At 44.5% G+C, this 18254-nt stretch overlaps 2 protein-coding genes across 2 annotated transcripts in view; both read left to right on the plus strand.

Annotated features, from left to right (window-relative positions):
- The window catches only part of ttn.2 (titin, tandem duplicate 2), a 212351-nt gene that overhangs the window by 43550 nt on the left and 150547 nt on the right, over positions 1–18254 (plus strand). Inside the window, exons 42-53 of the mRNA XM_068746792.1 lie at positions 7737–11543; positions 12193–12471; positions 12718–13281; positions 13471–13752; positions 13834–14112; positions 14188–14469; positions 14564–14842; positions 15034–15321; positions 15416–15694; positions 15782–16063; positions 16614–16892; positions 17294–17572. Coding sequence (XP_068602893.1) covers positions 7737–11543; positions 12193–12471; positions 12718–13281; positions 13471–13752; positions 13834–14112; positions 14188–14469; positions 14564–14842; positions 15034–15321; positions 15416–15694; positions 15782–16063; positions 16614–16892; positions 17294–17572 — 7179 coding nt within the window. The remainder of the gene's footprint in view (positions 1–7736; positions 11544–12192; positions 12472–12717; positions 13282–13470; positions 13753–13833; positions 14113–14187; positions 14470–14563; positions 14843–15033; positions 15322–15415; positions 15695–15781; positions 16064–16613; positions 16893–17293; positions 17573–18254) is intronic.
- LOC137902344 (muscle M-line assembly protein unc-89-like) lies at positions 125–6793 on the plus strand. Its single transcript, XM_068746429.1, has 2 exons — positions 125–663; positions 994–6793. The coding sequence occupies exons 1-2, from the start codon at positions 125–127 to the stop codon at positions 5669–5671; spliced, it is 5217 nt and encodes a 1738-aa protein (XP_068602530.1). The 3' UTR covers positions 5672–6793.

Below are 18254 nucleotides of genomic sequence, written 5' to 3' on the forward strand. Positions count from 1 at the left end.
GGAGGTGCAGGAGGAAGGAGCAACATTAGACCATGCTACAATGTCAATGTTTAAGTCATCTAAAGTAAAAGGTAGTGTAGAAACTGGTATATTCCATTCCATGTCGCCGCAAACATCTCTTCAAATGACCACACCAGGAGTCAAAGTCGAGTCACTGCCTCTAGCAAATGCCAGAGCAGAGAAGATGTTGTTCGATAAGACAAGGGAAGAACACGAGCTCCAACTGTCAATGGAGAACATCTCTGAGCTGAAGAATGAGAGTGAAAGGTTTGTCAGTGAGGAGGAGGCGTTGACTCAGAGGATAATGAAATGGCAAAAGGATGTTCTGATGGAACAAGAGCACACTGTGAAACGGGAGCCAGAGTCGGTAGAGGTTTACTCACAGATCCTGCCAGAGAGGACCACTAAATTCCTCGAGACTTCAGGATCAATTCCGCAGTCTGAAGTGGTCCACAGAAGGAAGCCTGTCCTCGGTTCAACAGCCACAGACAAGTTACTTTTGGGCAAATTAATTCCTACTGGTCTCCAAATGGAGCAGGGAGATGGCCTGAAGAAGCCTCCTGCTGATGAGCTGCTCACTGACGGCAGTGAGACCAAGTTGCCACGGGACAGTGAATACTTTCTTAGTGAAGAAGAGGCACTGGCTCATCGCATCCTGAAATGGCAAGAAGATGCTGTTGAACAAGAGGATGCAGCTGAGCTGAAACCGGAGTTTGCTTTGGACAATCCTTACAAAGAAGCCGACTCTGGATTGCCTTTTGAGTCCCATGTCCCATCATTTATTCAGGAACGTAAAACATATCCTTTTGAGCTTCCCCCTCGTTCAACTCTTGCTGGTAATGTTTTCCCAACAACAGTACCTTCACTTCTTCAAGACATCACTAAGACAACTCTTTCTCAGTCTTCTTTTGAATTAACTCATCCACCCACGTCTGTTGGCTTGCCTTCGCATGTGGATGTGCCTGTTACACATTCCAATGATTTGAAATTCAGTTCTGTAAAGGATGGAAGAGGCCATGAAGCTTCACCAGATCAAGGATTGTCTGCAATGAAAACTATTGGTGTACCTTTAGAGGGACATGAAATTACCTCTGCCAAAGTTGAAATGCCCCATAGATGTTCCAGAGAGTCTTCTTTAGTCACAAGAAGCTTCCCATGCCATAGTTTACATGATGTTCTGTTAGGAGAGGCAAGGAGCATGGACAGCGTGGACGAGTATGCTATCATTGATGATAAAACCCAAAGTGAATCCTTCCATTGGGACGCAAGAGATGAGAGAGAGATAGAGGAGGAGGCAGGGACTACCAGAGAGAATATTGGCGAAAGTAGTAAACAGAAAGACGATGAAGGTTTAAGAAGAGAGGAAAGAAGCAGAGATTTGATCAAGTCTAAACAGTTGGATGAAATTAGTCCAGAGAGACTCGCTCTCAGAGCAATAAAGCAGCAGAGGAGAGTTCAAGAGGATTCGGATGTGAATGACGGAGTTCACCAAAGTCAAACATCTAACACGGGAAAAAAGGGGGGCGTAAGCGCTGAAGGCTCTCATCCAGTATTTCTGAAAGAAATGTCATCAGTCAAAGTAAAAGTGGGTGAGATGTCAGAGTTTACATGTCAGTTCCATGGAGACCCTACGCCCACTGTCATTTGGCTCAAAGATGGCCACCCATTAGCCCACGACCCTGATTACAATATCATCAACAAATGTAATGAATCACAGCTCATTATCTTTTATCCAACAATAGAACACGAGGGAACGTATGACTGTGTCATAGCCAATAAACATGGCAAATCCATCTGCAGTGGCACTCTTGAGAGCTCTCATAAGTCAGGTGGTACAGAGGATATGGGAGATGCAGATGAACTAGAGAAGCATGAGCAAAATCTGGAAGACTTGAAGCAAGAAGAAATGAAGAACTACATGGATTCAGGCAAAGCAACGCTACAGGTGCCTCAGGTGGTGACCCACAGACGGCTTTACTTGGATGAATCTTTAAGCTCTTCACCTGTGCAAATCAGAATTACTGCACCAACACCCACCCCTGGGATCATGGAGGAACGCAGGGATGACAAACCTGAGACTTTGACAGAAAAAACTTCAGAAGATGAGGAAACCGCTCGACCTGCTAAACGCAAGCGTATATTCTCCTTTGATGTGGTTGCTGAAGCGCCTCGTGTGGTCAGTGAATTAGAAGATATCAGTTGTTCTGAGGGCAGCGTTGCAGTATTAAAATGTGTGGTTACAGGTGAGCCGAGCCCAGAGGTCACATGGTATTATAATGACATTTGTCTACATATGACGGTGGGGAAACACAGCGTGGAGGCAGATGACAAAGTTCACAGACTGCACATAAACGACTTCACATTCACTGATGCTGGAGTGTACCGATGTGTGGCTAGAAGCAAGCTGGGGGAGGTTACAAGTGTCTCTGACGTGTCGCTGCGAGTTGCAGAGCCTGTGCAGTTTTCTGATTGTGGCGGCGCTGCAGGAAAGCGTGGTTTCACTCCATCTGTGAGACAGCCCCCTGTTAGCTTAACAAGGGATGCTAAGCATGTTGAGGACAGGTCTCAGAAGAAACGGGAACCATCTGTCCTGGCTGTCAAAGCTAGACCTGAATCCTTTACAGCATCTGGATGTGGTCTGGCAGCCTCTGCTGCTGTCATAAAGGTTTCTGACATCAAACAAGCTTTTGAGTCAGACTCATTAGTTGTATTACGCACATTCCACTCTCAGGAACAGGCAAAGGAAAGACTTTTACTGGAGGAATTCATACCTACTGCGGCGTCGGTGGAGCCTGTCACCAGGTGTGTAGAGGGCGGCGCTATACCACCCCCTGCTGTGAGAGGAAATCCAGGTTCTCCCAAAGCTGCACATATTCAAGCAGAGACTGATTCCTCTCAAACTATGCCATTTTCAGGGGAATCAGTTTACGATCAAACTCTGGTTGCACAACAAGAAGTCTCCTCACAGTCCACCTCCTCCCTGAAGGAAGACGTCTCTGTGGTTTCTGGTGATGTAAGACAGGGAGCAGTTTTAGCAGAAAGCCATGATCCTATGAATCAGTCACTAGGCAAAGCGCCAAAGTCTCCATTGATCAGGCCTCAGCCAGGGAATCATGAACAAGTAGAGGCAGGTGAAAAAACAGCCAAGGACGAGACCTTTGAAAAGTCCATCAGTTGCTTTGCTTTCCAGTCACAAAAGGTCCCGTCAGCAAAATGCTCTGTTGGAACTTTAGCCCTGGTAGAAGAAACTGTTGAGCCCAAGATAACTTTTGAATCTCTCGATCCTGGGAACCAAGAGGAAGTTGCAAGTTCTTTCACTATGCCCAGCAACATCAAAATCATCAGTATGGGGGTCTTGGGTGCTGCTGAGGAGGTTGTCATTGCAGAGGAGTTGACAGAAGATGGTAAAGGACTTACTGACGGACAATATGGTAAGACCTCCTTCCCAGAATCCGGTATAGACAGCGGTGTCTTCTTTAGCATGCCAGCTGCTCGGACAACGACAGCTGGTGATGTGGTTCGGCTTCATACACAGACCAGAGGTGACGAGGTGGAGGTGGAGCCTAAAAAACTTATTCTTATTCCAAAAGTGGATGACAAAGTGAAAGAACTTCTGCCTGAGGATGCTACTTCAGAAGAAACTCAGGTCGCGCCTGAGGAGGAGTGCAATATTTTTGACATGACCTCATCGGATGCTGGGGCAGCAGCATTTGGCTTCTTGGAGGAAGAGGAGGTCACTTTTGGTACTGTGTATGACTACTACAACCCTCCAACAGACTGGGGAAGGCCATTGTCTCCTGAGTCGGAAATGTCCATAGAGGTTGGCAGCCCTGTTAGTGAAGAGGTTGCAGATGTAGCTGAGAGGTTCTACACCCCAGGCTCATCCACTGAAGCCTCACAGCCAGTTGCAGAGTTATTCCACACTCCCAAGTCTGCCAGTTGTGATACACCAAGTGGGTTTATAACCCCTCCTGAATATCCCCTGCCCACTGTAGAACATACGAGACCCTTGACAGCTGACTCCGATGAGCAGTTCTTCTCACCAGTTCAGTTCCTTACATCCCCTGGAGATAAGGGCATTGCAATTCTGCTTCCTGAAATAAACGTGGATGACAATCAAGTAAAGAGGAATGGATCGCGAAGCCTGGTAACTCTTCAAGAAAAAGTGCAAGGAATCCCTCCTGCCTTCCTGAAGCCTCTTATTAAGAAGAGACTGTTTGAAAATGACTCACTGGCATTTCATGCTGAGGTGTTTGGTGTTCCTTCACCTGAGGTTAAGTGGTTCCACAACAAGACCCAGCTGGTAGCAGACAACAGAGTTCAAATGGAGCGAGATGGTGATAGCATTTTGCTAACTATTCACAATGTTACAAAAACTGACCAGGGAGAGTATATCTGTGAGGCTGTGAATTATGTTGGGGAAGCCAGGAGTGTTGCTTTCGTGGTAGTTGTATCACAGGAGATGAGGTTCATGCCAGCCCCACCTGCTGTCACCCATCAGCATGTGATGGAGTTCGATGTAGAAGAAGATTCTTCTCGCTCTCCTTCTCCTCAGGAGATTCTGCTTGAGGTAGAACTGGACGAAAATGAGGTGAAACAGTTTGAGAAGAAGGTTACGATTGTCACCATTCCCGAGTACACAGCGGACAACAAGAGCATGGTCATATCTTTGGACGTGTTACCAAGTATTTATGAAGAGGGCGCTGTAGACTTTGTCACTCAGGAGCGTGACGATTTGAAAATAGCTTTTGAGGTGACTGAGATGCCTCCAAGGTTCATCAATCCTATCTGTGATGTTGAAGCCCCCGAGGGTTCCACCGTCGTGTTCGAATGCTCGCTGATGGGAATTCCATCTCCTGTCATGTCCTGGTTCAAATGTGACAAGAAAATTCCTCACAATAACAAAACATTTCTGCAATCATCTGATGGAGATAACCACTTTCTGAAGATCTGTAAAGTCACACTGCAGGATAGCGGCGTATACACCTGTAGGGCAATTAACATTGTTGGGGAGACTTTGTGTCGGGCCTCCTTGATGGTCTTAAACTCCAAACAGTTCACAGGGAAGGCCAGAGGCAAGGAGCTGACCGCCGTGTCTCTAGGAAGTGCCAAAGTTCATCCTCAGAAGTTTGACTTGGTAGTTGGACACGCGTCACCTGGTGGGGAGCAGGTGTCAGAAATTGAGCTTGAGTTTGAATTTGAGCAAGAAGAGGACGAGTCACAGCGGGCGGTCAGGCTGGTGGCAAACACTGACAGCGAAACAAGCGAGCAGGGACAGAAGTACCTCAGCATTAACTTTGACCTATTTGCCGAGCCATCAAAGGATGACAGGATAGAGTTCAAAGGCAAGTCCTCCGATGCGTGTAGCTTCCAGTTCCAGGTGACTGACACGCCCCCGAAATGTGTCGTCCCACTGACTAACATTACTGCAGCAGTGGGGACACCAGTTGTACTGCAATGTCTGTTTAGTGGAAAGCCAACCCCCACAGCCCAGTGGTACAAAGACGGGGCGCGTGTTACTGATGGCAGGTGCATCATCCAGGAGAAAAGCCAAGGCCATTTCAATCTGCTCGTCACTAACGTGACCCAGAGCGACGCTGGCGAGTACAAGTGCGTGATCCGAAACCCGTCCGGTTGTGTTGAGACGGAAGCGCTGCTGAAGGTGTTCTGAGGTGTTCAAAGTTAAAAGCTTCAAAGCTTCGAGTTCTACTAAAACTAATCTTAATAGAACAATTATCAATAAAATAATTGATTGGTTGGGGGGGGGGGGGGGGCAGCCTGTGAGCGGTTGGGAATATAATGTGTGTGAATGAGAATCATTTTAATAGTGTAGGCACATTCTGCTGATGCTTGAAGTTGTGTAAAACTACATACAAAATGTGTTGTTGTTTTTAGAAAACTTAGATTTGATCTATTTTATGATAACAGATTGCTTATTGAAAGTGAGCTGTTGTAACATTACATTTTCAGTTTTGTGTAACATCTTTCAAACTAACTACAAACTACTTCTGTAGTTTCTTTAGATTCGTGAGACTCACAGCTCAGATGAAAAACATTTGCTTTGTGTTTGCGCTACAAAGAATAAAACTCCTGGTAATGTCAGGAATGCGTGTGAAGATTTAAAGAAAATTTGTTTTGTTGGTTTCTTTAGATGTGATTTTTTTAAATTAAATCCATACATTTTTTATGTACATCCTATGGTTGGGATTATTTCATCAACCAGGACAAACATTGATTACCTGAGCAAACATCACTCACTGGAACAAACTGTTAAAAACACAAGGACAAAACTGAATTATTGTTTGTTATATTTATTGAGACACTAAACTTTGGTATCTTATCTATCTTTTCTCAGTTTGGATAAAAAAAATCAATAAAATAGTTGAATAAAAATTAAGACTCATAAAAATCAACATCTCTGCATGATTGACACATAAAACTTAAACGACACTGTCAAAAATAAAAAAGAACATTTAGACTTATCATTTCAAAAGCTGTATGAATTACTCATATTATTGTAGAAAGATTTGAATGGTGTGTTTTTTGTATGATCAAGTTTTGACTTTTGATGCAAGCTAGTAATTCAACACACAGCAAAATGATCAATATATTGTAAAAGGCAATAATACTGTGAAACGTTTTTAAGTGTGTTTTGTAAATATGTGTAACTCTAGGAATGTGTGCGTAACCTACCAATAAAATAAGGCCATTAAATCTGCCATTGTGCCTGAAGATGGTGTATTTGTACAGACATCATGTCGAGTTTATATAATAAATGATTTGATGATTGAAAGTTACTGTTTATGATTGCTTTATTTTTATTTTTTTAACTAATAGGATGTGTCTGACCTGTTGTTCATCTGGTCCATCAGCATCCAAGGAAGGACTCTTTATTGTCATTTATGCAGCACGTACAGTACACACACATGCATATACAGCTTGGAGGGGCGGTTGGTGCCCTGGCCCCCCTCCAGCCACCAGTCCACACTCCGTATATTGTCTGGGCTGGGACTTGAACCGGTGACCCTCCGGTTCCCAACTCAAGTCCCAGCCCACTGAACCCTCATATGTATTAAATAATTGATTTGGTCGGAAGTGCCTTTGGGTAATAATAACTGCTGACATAGCTCCTGAGATCGGGACCCTTATTGATAAACCGTGTGGTTTGGAGCAGGTTTGGTTTCACAGAAAAGCATCAAATGTCACCAAACTGGCACAACTGAACTGAAATATCTGCGCAGACCATTTCAGCTTGTTCCATTTTTAAGCTGTTCCGAAGGAATCTAAATGGATCAACTCTCTAAGAGTTTGATGAAGCACGAAGCCTGCAAGAAGGAATGAATGTCGAAGTTCGTGTTGTGTTAAAGTCAAGGCTTTCTGTCTCGTGCACGTGAATGAGAATCGTTGCTTTTGAGAGAATGCTCGTGAACTATTTTCACCACGGGTCAAGTGGCAAAAACAGTTCTGCAAATTTCCCAATGAACTGATCAATGTTTATAGCTCTCAGTGTGACTCATTACCTCCAGTAAGCCGGTTCTGCTTTCACGGTTCTGGATGTGTTGTCTGCTGAGGGAGAATGATGATTTCAAAATCTTTTATTTAGTCAAGCTTTTTTTTTTAAGTAACTTTGATGAATAATTAATTTTGTCAAGGAAGCCTCTAATTTTATTGGAACATAACAGCTTTTCTATTTTTCTTGGATATTGATGTCAGTCTTGCTCACTATTTCCCCACAGAGCATCGTAGCACCACCATCACTACTTTGGAAGAACACGAGGAGTCCTTCTACTCTGGTGTCCACTTACCCCAGAAAACTAAAACACTCGAACTCAAGCCAGAGTCCAAACATTACTCTTCTGCTTTAGAGAAGAAAAAAGAAAAGCCACTTTTCCTCAGCCAGCTTTCCCCAGCAGCTGTAACAGCTGGGGAAACAGCAAAGTTTACAGTTAGGGTGTCTGGGTTTCCAAAGCCCACCGTGAAATGGTCTCACAATGGGAAAGTGATAATGAACTCTTCCATATACAAGCTCATAGAGGAGAGAGAAGAGTACATGTTAGTGATCACCCAGGTCACCTCTGAGTATGAGGGGGAGTACTCCTGCACAGCCACCAACAGATTTGGCCAAACAACATGCAACACATACCTGGAGGTGAAAAAGGCTGACGTTAGCCAGGCAGAGAAATGGGTTGAGAAGATGTTCAAGGTGACAGGCCAACCTCCGTCTTTCACAGTTCAGATCCAACCTGTGAGGTGCTCAGAAGGAGGAGAAATTTATTTCCATTACAAAGCCAGTGGAGATCCAGTGCTTGATGTGAAGTGGTTCAAGGGGGCGTTCCAGATCCAGGCCAATAGAAACTGTGTCCTTGTAGCCAACTCAGATGGGTCTGGCTTCATCAATATCAAGAGTGTCAAACAAGAAGATAGCGGCCTGTACACATGTAAGACCTCTAACCTGTTTGGGGAGGCATCTTGTAGTGCAGAGCTTGTTGTGTTCAAAGGAACTGTTTCCCATGAACAGGAAGAAGAGACAGTTGTTCAGAAGAAAGGCTATAAGGTTTCAGTCACAGAACAGGCGACGGAGTCTCGACTGTACCAGGTTATCCTCCCAGGCCAGGACAAAGCTAGGTCAGATCAGATGGTTTACACCATTGGCACCGAAGACCGGCAGATAATTCCCAGTGAGCAAGTAGGACCCCTTAAAGAACTAGATATTTCTGCTGCCACTGTTTATCGTGAGCAGGTCACCCACCGGGCAGCTGTTCTTCAGTCCCATGAGGTAGAGGAGAGGGTGTCTGCCGTTTCTACCCACCCACCTCAGGTTTCAACAGTTCCTACAAAACAGTTTCATGTGGCAGCATTCACATCATCTATCGAAGAGAGTCAGGACTTCACAGAGCAGCACTGTGATCGCATTCGAAGTCCTGAGGTCATTGCGCTTCAGGCAGAGACAGAAAAGAGGTCAAAAGTAATGTCAGCTTTGGCTGAGGAGCTCACGGCCCTTATTACTGTCAGCACAGAACCTCTGGCTGACAGAAGGTCTGCTACTGTTAGGCCCACTTCAGAGCCTGGACATCTAGTAAGTGGACATCAAGTCCAATCACAACTGTCCTTCTTAAAAGAGCAGTCCCAGGACATCCCAAAACGACAGGAAGAGATCGGTTACAAGGTGAAAGAAGGTGTTAAGATTTTTTACTCTGCTCAATCTGCAGAGAAGCAGGTGCTTGCAGATGCCTACACAACTGAACTAGCAACCGCAGACTCTGCAATGAAGTCCACTGTAGGGAAAGAACAGAATCAACCTGTTGTGACCTCAGTCAGTGAGTATAAGCAGACGCTTTCCAAGGAGACCACATTCTCCACCCAAAGGGCTTCTGCGGAGACTGCCCATCTCTGCAAGGATCAAGTTATGAAAGCAGCTCTTACCGCCGAAGAGAAGCGAATGCTACAGGCTGAACCCAGCAGGCAGCTACTGAGTTTGGATAGTGCCAGGTCCATTCAGTCACAGGTTGAAGGAGAGCAGTTATTGCACCTTCAGGTTATGGCAGACCAGGACCTCCTTCCATCTTTGGAGAGCTTCACTTGTGAGAAACCAGCACCAGAGCAGGCAGGAACCAGGAAGAGTCCGAATCTGCTGCATACTGTTAGCCAGGATGCACAGAGGACACTAGTTTTTGAGGACACATTGGAGTTTGAGGCAAAAACCAGCCCCATGACCATCCTGCCAAAGAAAGAAGCCGCTACTCTACTGCATCTCCAGTCAACTCAACCTGTAGAGGCACTGCCCAGAGAGGGCATTCTCACAATGGAGAAACCAGACAACCAGGTGGCAGCACGAAAACAGGAAAAAACCCGACGTTATGTGGCCATCTCCGATGAGAGGAGGGAGCTCGCTGCAGAATATCACACTGAGCTGGATTTGTCCGTGACTGGCATACAGTCTCAGGTTCGAGCTGAGCCTAGGCCTCAAAATATTCTTCAGGTCTCCTTCCAGCCCATGCAGCTACCAAAGGAGACACCTGTTGCTACTAATGTCAAGAAGCAACGAGCGTTGGTGCAGAAGGAGGATCGCTTGAATGTGTTGCAGGTCACCACTGTGGTAGACAGTCAGGCCCTAGAGGAGGGTCACACTGAGTCTCTTACAGATGTGGATAAATTATCCTGCCAGACAGCAGTAGAGTCAAGAGTCCCCACCGAATCAATACAGATCGAAGAGAAGGAGACCTCTACCGAGAGTAGTGTCCTTCTCAAGTCAGCAGAACAGGATTATGCTGTTCAGATCCAGGAAGGCCAGTCCGTCAGGCAGTCAATAATGATGGATGAGAAGCGATTGCTGACTGGTGAACTCCTTAAGGAGACCACCATGTCTGAGTCCACCGAAGTCATCCCTATCATACAGCCAAAAGTATCATATATGGCATCAGAATTGATAGACAATGCCACTCTTCCTAAAGAGATGACATTTGTGATTCAGATCCCCAAACCACTGAGTCTGAACATACGGCATCAGCTTAGAGACTCCCTTCAGGCTGCTGTGGCCACAGACCAGCCAGTATTACTGGCTGATATCGTAGAAAGATTACAGGTGGTGGATGTGCAGGAAGTTAAGGTTCAAAGAGAGCCAAAGCAGACAATGTTTACATACCTGATCACCACCGCAGGTGCCCCCATGGAGATTACGCTGACTTTGGAGGGTCAGTATCCTCAGACATCTGACTTCAGAACTGAACTCCAAGCAGCTTTCCACTCCATTGTATACCAAGAAGCAAATGTTCTTACTTCCGATCAGCCAGGCACCATGCACCTTGACAAACCTCAGAGGGCTCATCTCACCTCAGCCCGATCCAAACAAGTGATGTCGCCCATGGTAGAGACAAAGAACGTGGCAGAGAGTGTGGTGGATTTCACTGTCATCCAATCTCAGGCTGCTGCACTGAAGACTGAGTCTAAAATGACAGTTGAATGTGCTTCAGCTGAGCAACAGGTCATGGTTCAGCAATCCACTACAGCAAAGATGGAAAAATCCATCTCATCTCAGATCACAATCGCCACTGAGACTCAAGTGGCATTTGGGCATTCAGTCCAGGTGTCAAGGCAAGAGGTGAAGTCAATAAGCAGACAGAAAGATGTAGGAGCAGCCATTGTTGCTGCTGCTGTACTTCCTGCCACCATCCCTGTCGAACAGGTGGAGGATATTCATGTCCAAAAGGAGCACGGGCAGGAGGTTGTCAAAGAGGAGATCACAGTACTGAGGCCAGAACAGAGAGAGCACCCTGAAATAATCACCTTCCTCGAAGACTTATCCATCGATGAAGATAGCAAAGTAACCTTTAGCACCACCATTAAATATGTCACAAAGTTAAACTGGTTTTTCAATGGAGAATTGGTGAAATCTGGCAATGAGTTCAAGTGTTTTAAAGATCATGACATATACACACTGGTTATCAAAAAGGTTGAGGACAGGCATCAAGGAGAATATGTTTGTGAGGCAGAGAATGAAGCTGGAAGGACTACAACATCTGCAAGACTCACTGTGATCTCAAGAGGTTTGATTATAGCAAAATCAATGTGTCATCCATTCATTCATTAATTCATTCATCTATTTCCTACGGGACTGACTAATCATTCACACAAACTGCTTCCTTCAAGGTCTCACGAGATCCTTCATTTGTCACTCTGACAGCTCCGTTAATTTCATAGTTCAGCATGAACATCCTTCTGAAGGCACTATAAGATACTAACTCCCCACGTCTTGTTTGTTTCACATCATTGCTTAAAGACCAGGACTGTGACAACCATGGAAATCTAGTTTCACCGTGGTTGAAACTCAAGTGGTTTTCAGACTCCTGGTCGATATGTGACTTTCAGTTATCTTTCTTTAGGGCCATTCTCTCCATATCTGCAGTGTCTTTATGCATGCTTCAAGCCTTTACAACCCCCCCCCCCCCCCCCCCCCCTCTTTTTTAGCGTGAACCCTAGCCCCATGAGGATTATGTTCAGTACCATCATCTTCTCTCAGGCTGCATTTTGGGAAACCTTGAAACCATGGGGCTAATGTTCTTGCTCTTTTTCTCTTTTACAGTCACTCCTGAATTTCCATTGTTATACATTCCACCATTCCAATTCTTGATGTGAGTTTCTTTTCACAGATTGTATCACTAACATTCTTTTTTTGGTTTCTCTGCATTTGCTCAGTGCCACCGGTGTTTAGGCAAAAACTCATGCCTCTGGAGATAAACATTGGCAGTAATGCCAAGTTCGAATGCGAAACAGAGGATGCGCCTGGCATTGCCTTCAAATGGTACAAGTCTGGCATCGAGCTCAAACAAAGTGACAAGTTGAGGATTGTCAGCCAGCACACCAGTTCGTCACTGGAGCTCCTGGCCCCGATCAAAGGCGACAGCGGGGAATACACCTGCAAGGCTTCCAACCAGCACGGCACCGACAGCTGCACAGCCTCACTCATCGTCACCGGTAAGACCCTAATGGGATACCTGATTACTTGTTTTTTAAGAGAGAGAGAATTATATACAAACCTTCACTGTTTGCCCTCAATCGTTATGGTGCAGCATGGAGGGTGTGGTCATTTGGGTTTAAAATAAATCTGGCAAGGTCAGAATGAAGATTTTGTCAACTTCAATGGCAAATTGAGGTTATTTTTGATGAATTTATCAACTTCTGAAAAGATGTTCAACTTTTTTCTGTGCCTACTCTCCATAGAAATGTACCTGCCAATATTTGTAATGAAACCAGATCCAATGACTTTATATGTGGGCAAACAAGCAGTGTTGCAGTGCTCACTCACTGGATCTTCACCCATGGATGTTGTCTGGCACAAGGACAACAGGGCCATCTCCTCTGAAGGGAACTATATCATGAAATGTGAAAAGAACAAATATTACCTTCAGATTCAAAATCTTGAGCTGGCTGATCAGGGTGTCTACCTCTGCAAGGCATCCAACAGTATTGGCACTGCGACCTTTACCACAGACCTCAAGGTTATCAACAAGCCCACCTTTGTAAAGGTTATTGAGCCGGTGTCGGCCGCTGTCAATGACTTGCTGAGGCTGGAATGCCAGGTAGATGAGGATACTGGTGTGACCGTCATCTGGACCAGAGATTGCAAAAAAGTCCACCCAAGCATGGATTGTAAAATGTCCTTTGAGGACAAGGTGGCTGTTGTTGAGATACCCAAGTCTAAAGTGAAGGACTCTGGGAAATATGTTTGCACGGTCACAAATGAGGCTGGGAGCTCATTGTGTGAGGCTGTGGTAACAGTGCAAGGTAAGAGCTTCAGGTTGGTCTTCAAAGACGACACTTATCTCTTGAAATGAGCCAGCCCAATGATAGCTCCTGCTGACTCTACACGCTGCCTATCTTGCTCTTCTTTTGCAAATCTTTGTCAAACTGTATGTCCTTTGATACATTTTGTGTATTTCTTTTTGCTGTTTTTAAACTAAAACCACATTTCAGAGCCTCCAACCTTTGTCAAGAAAATGGAACCTAAGTTTACCTGGAGACGAGGTATAGCTGCACGCTTACAGTGCACCATTAAAGGATCACCTGAACTTCACATCCACTGGTTCTGGAATGAAATAGAACTCAGTGATGGAGATAAATATAAGATATCTTTCAAGGGTGGAGTTGCCACTTTGGAGCTAATGAATCTTGAGGTCTCAGACAGTGGGAGTTACACCTGTGAGGTGTTTAATCATGCTGGCAGTGAGAGCTGCAACACCCTTATTGCTGTTAAAGGTTTGACATCAACTGAACTTACTTTGCATTCACTGCCAAGGTACCTTTGTAACTGACTCAATTTTTACTCTTTACACCCAGAGCCACCATTCATTAGAAAAGAACTGCAGACCCTTGAGACAGTAAAGGGAACAGCAGCTCAGCTGGAATGCGAGATCGCAGGAACCGCACCTTTTGAAATCAGCTGGTTAAAAAATAAGAGGGTAATCACCAGCGATCAGAAATATAAAGTAATCTCCCGAGATTCTTCATCAAGGCTGGAGATCCAGACATTTGAAAGTACAGATGTTGGAGATTATCAGTGTGTTATATCAAATGATGTGGGGAGAGTCACTACTAAGGCCATAGCGAAACTTAAAGGTTAGTCAACTGTCAGAAAAGCAGTTTAATCTCATACTTCAAGAACAGTTCTTTACTCATTGTATGCTTTTGTAGACCCACCAACCTTTGCAAAGAGGGTTGAGAGTGCTACAGCTGTGTTGGGAACTACAGTGAAACTACAGGGAACCGTTAAGGGCTCAGCACCCATCACTGTAAAATGGATGAAAGACTTTGAAATACTGAGGGATGATGATCCAAACATAAAGATTGTCTTTGACGGCAATGTTGCTTGCTTGTTGATAACAACTGTTTCCATCAGCCATGGCGGCAAGTATTTGTGCCAAGCTGAGAATGAGGCTGGTCATCAAAAATGTGAAGCTTCCCTGACAGTGCAAGGTCCGATGATATCCTACATATTCTAGCCTTCATTTATACATCTTTGGGTCTTAACGCTTATACATTTTAACCAATGAGTGTGTTTGCATGCCAGAACCTGCCAGAGTCATAGAACCTGCCGAGTCCATTAGTGTGACTGCAGGAGACTCAGCCACACTGGAGTGCACCATTTCTGGAAGCCCAGACCTCAAAGTGAAGTGGTTCAAAGACGGAAAAGAGATGATCAGTGGGCGTAAATATAAGATCACCCTAAAGGACAATGTGGCCACCATGAAGATTCTTACAGCGGAAAGAGGAGACACGTCCGAGTACAAGATGGAAGTATCAAATAAAGTTGGGAAAGACCATTGCACATGCTCAGTCACTGTTTTAGGTTAGTCCCTAATTTCTGCAACTTTAACACTGGATAATCATGGCTGCTGGTTTTATCAATAATGGAAATGTGAACAATATTTGGCAAGTCTTATGGGTCTCCTTTTGTTGAGGTTTTTAGCTTAAACGTTGTCTCAGTTGGAAGACATTTGAAACTGTTTTAATCCATTAGATGTTTTCTTCATCAACCAGATCGAATAATGCCGCCAACTTTCATCAAGTCCCTGAAAAGACTTGATGGTAATCTTGGTAATGACATATTTATGGATTGCAAGGTGTCTGGGTCCAAACCCATGACAGTAACTTGGTTCAAGGATGACCAGGAGATTACACCTGGATCAAAATTGCAGCCTCAATTTAAAGACAACTCCACTATACTGCAAGTTTTTGGGCTGGAGAAGGCCGACTCTGGAGTCTACAAATGCAGAGCCACCAATTCAGCAGGCTTTAAAGAAACCAGCGGCACGCTCTATGTCAAAGGTTAAGAATGGCTGGCTCATGTTTCCTCTGTTGTGTGCAGTCCTTTCATGATGTCACGCTAACATGAAATGAAAACTTTGCTTATGCTCCTTAGAGCCCCCAGTGTTCACAGAACAACCAGATAAACAGGATGTTAACCCAGGAAACACAGTTTCCTTCAGAGCAAGTTACACTGGAACCGCTCCATTAGCTGTTAAGTGGTTCAGAGAAGACAAGGAGATTGTAACTGGAGGCATATATTTCATAAAGAAAGACGCCTCTTCAAGTTCTTTGGAGCTGCACTCTGTGAAACCCAGTGATTCTGCCAAGTACACCTGTCAAGTAGCCAATGATGCTGGGAGGGTGGACTGCACCACGGTGCTCTTTGTGAAAGGTGCCTGAAATCTTCGTGACCTCATGCTCACGTTGATATTACTGTGATGCCCTCTGTCTCATTGTGAACGTCAACCTCTTCTCTCAGAACCTCCTGTGTTCGTGAGGAAACTTGAGTCGACCAAACTTGTCACCTGCCGGGACTCAGCCAGAATGGAATGCAAAGTGACAGGAAGTCCTGTCATCGGTTTTAAGTGGTTCAAGGACGAGATAGAGATCAGCTCCAGTCCTAAACACATAATGGCTATGACTGATGTCGTGGCATCTCTGGAAATAATCAGCTGTTCAGTAGAGGATAGTGGAGAATACATGTGTACGGCATCCAGCGACGCTGGTAGTGACCGCTGCAGTAGTACAGTTACAGTCAAAGGTTGGTGTGGTTCCAAGCAGCTTTTCTTCATTTAGACTTACAGCATCAACATGTACTCTGACAGCGATGCTATGCCTGATGAGCAAGTGTGGTCTTTTCTTAGAGGAAACACTGAGGATGTGTTGGGTGTCATTAATGCTCGAGAAGTCTTTCAGGAAATATTTTAAAATAATCACTACCGTTCAAAAGTTTGGGGTCACAGAAATCTCCTTGTTTTTGAAAGAAAAGCACAGTTTGTTTCAATGCTAACTTTAAACTACTCAAGAATACACTGACTATTCTAGCTGCAGATGTTTGGTTCTCGGTGATCTACATAGATGCATAGAGGCCCGTCTCCAGCAGCACCACTCCAGGGTTCTAGTGGTACAATGTGTTTGCTCATTGCATCAGAAGGCTGATGAGTAGAACACCCTGTGCAATCATGTTAGCACCGCTGGTTAGAGAAGCGATGGAACTTACCTGGGTGACCCCAAACCTTTGAATATTTATAGTCAACTTGACAAACTACATCTTTATAGTTTGACTTTGCCTTATCATTGCTTTCTTCCAGAGCCACCATTGTTTGTGCGTAGCTTCGAGTCTAAAGATGTGGTGAAAGCGTCTGAGCTCATGTTAGAGGGACAAGTCTCTGGTTCTGCCCCATTCACTGTCTCTCTGTATAAAAACTCAAAGCTGATTAGGAATGACAAGAGACACACAATCACTGTCAAAGATGACCTGATAGTCCTGCTGGTCCTGACATTGGAGGTGGGGGACATCGGTCTATACCAGTGTACCGTCGAAAATGAAGTGGGGAAAGCATCCTGTGAATGTCAAGTAACACTAAAAGGTGAAAATCTATATTTCAAATTTGCCCCCTGTTTATGTTTGCATAACAATGCATACCTAGCATAATTTATTCATTTTGACGTGATAGTCCTCAACAGATGTTTGCTTCACAGAAGCAATAGCCAAATCAAGAATTTCTTTATTGCCTAAAAGTTCTCTTTTCTCTTTGAGCAAACACAAAATACCTCCCATGTAGGGAAACCTGATATGAATTAGACAGACTTTTATTGAGTTTTTCCACCTTTTGAGAATTTTCTCAAGCTCTTGGTCCAAAATGCATCAGGCTCAGCTAATCATCAAAGTGTATACATCTTGTTGTCCGCGCTTGTAGAACAAAGTCTACCTTTGAGAGGCTAATCTTTAGCAGTGATGCTAGTAATTTCCATATTTGTTTTCTTGTAGAACCACCATCATTTGTACAAAAGCTGCAGAACCTCAGTTCCTTGGTGGGGAGTGAGGTTTCCCTGCAGTGTGTTCTAAAGGGCTCAAAGCCCATGACTGTGTCATGGATGAAGGACAACCATGAAGTCAAAGAGGCTGAACACATACAGATATCATATGAGAACAAGACTGCCCTACTGCACATCTCGGACATACAGAGCAATCATGGTGGCAAATACTCTTGCCAGGCCCAGAATCCGGCTGGGAGTCTGATATGCTCTGCTGTGTTGACAGTCAAAGGTTGGTTAACGCTAACCCTGTAATGCATCCTTCCAATGGCAGACTGAAGAAATTCTCATCAATGTGTAACTATTTTATTCAAAGTGTTGAGTTGCATCATTAAATTAAGAGAAATTTCCAAAAATGTATGAAATTGAATTATCTCCTTCTGAAATCGAACCTATTTGCACAGAATTCAATCAGAATATGAAGACTCTGTTCTAATCCAAGGCATCAAGAGAGTGCTAGCATTTCTGAAGCTAGAGAGGCATCCTGTGTGACGCAGCATTGTGTAGGGTGTCATTTTGTAATTAATGGAGTCACATGACAGCAGTAATTTCGCGTCACTGTTGTACAGCTTTTCATTTGGTCGTGTGCCCATAACAGTTCCTGGACCGCACACTTTCTCGAGATACTGTCTTCTTTGAGCTACTAAAACGTAGAATCTACCTGTTGAGGGTCCTGTTGGCATCTCATGTCGAGTCGGCTTTTACCAGCTCCACGGCCATTGGAGTGGTGGAGCGACAGGAAACCCAGTTACACAACAGAATAATGAAGTATTGACCTTCACTGGGCCATGCTAAAAGGCCCTATGTTTAGGCCCATAACAATAAACTTACATACTTGAGGGACTTTTGTTGGTCTCATTGATTATTGGTGACAAGTTACAATTGATCCATGTCTTCAGTGCAATATGATCCTT

This window comes from Brachionichthys hirsutus, chromosome 12 (genome assembly GCF_040956055.1).
Source record: "Brachionichthys hirsutus isolate HB-005 chromosome 12, CSIRO-AGI_Bhir_v1, whole genome shotgun sequence".
In the NCBI taxonomy this organism is placed as follows: Eukaryota; Metazoa; Chordata; class Actinopteri; order Lophiiformes; family Brachionichthyidae; genus Brachionichthys; species Brachionichthys hirsutus.

Excerpts from the sequence above, each read along its gene's own strand:
- LOC137902344 (XM_068746429.1), top strand. The coding sequence starts at position 125 with ATGACCACACCAGGAGTCAAAGTCGAGTCACTGCCTCTAGCAAATGCC. Across the intron at positions 664-993 it reads GCTCATCGCATCCTGAAATG|TTCTGTAAAGGATGGAAGAG; the intron begins GCAAGAAGATGC and ends TTTGAAATTCAG.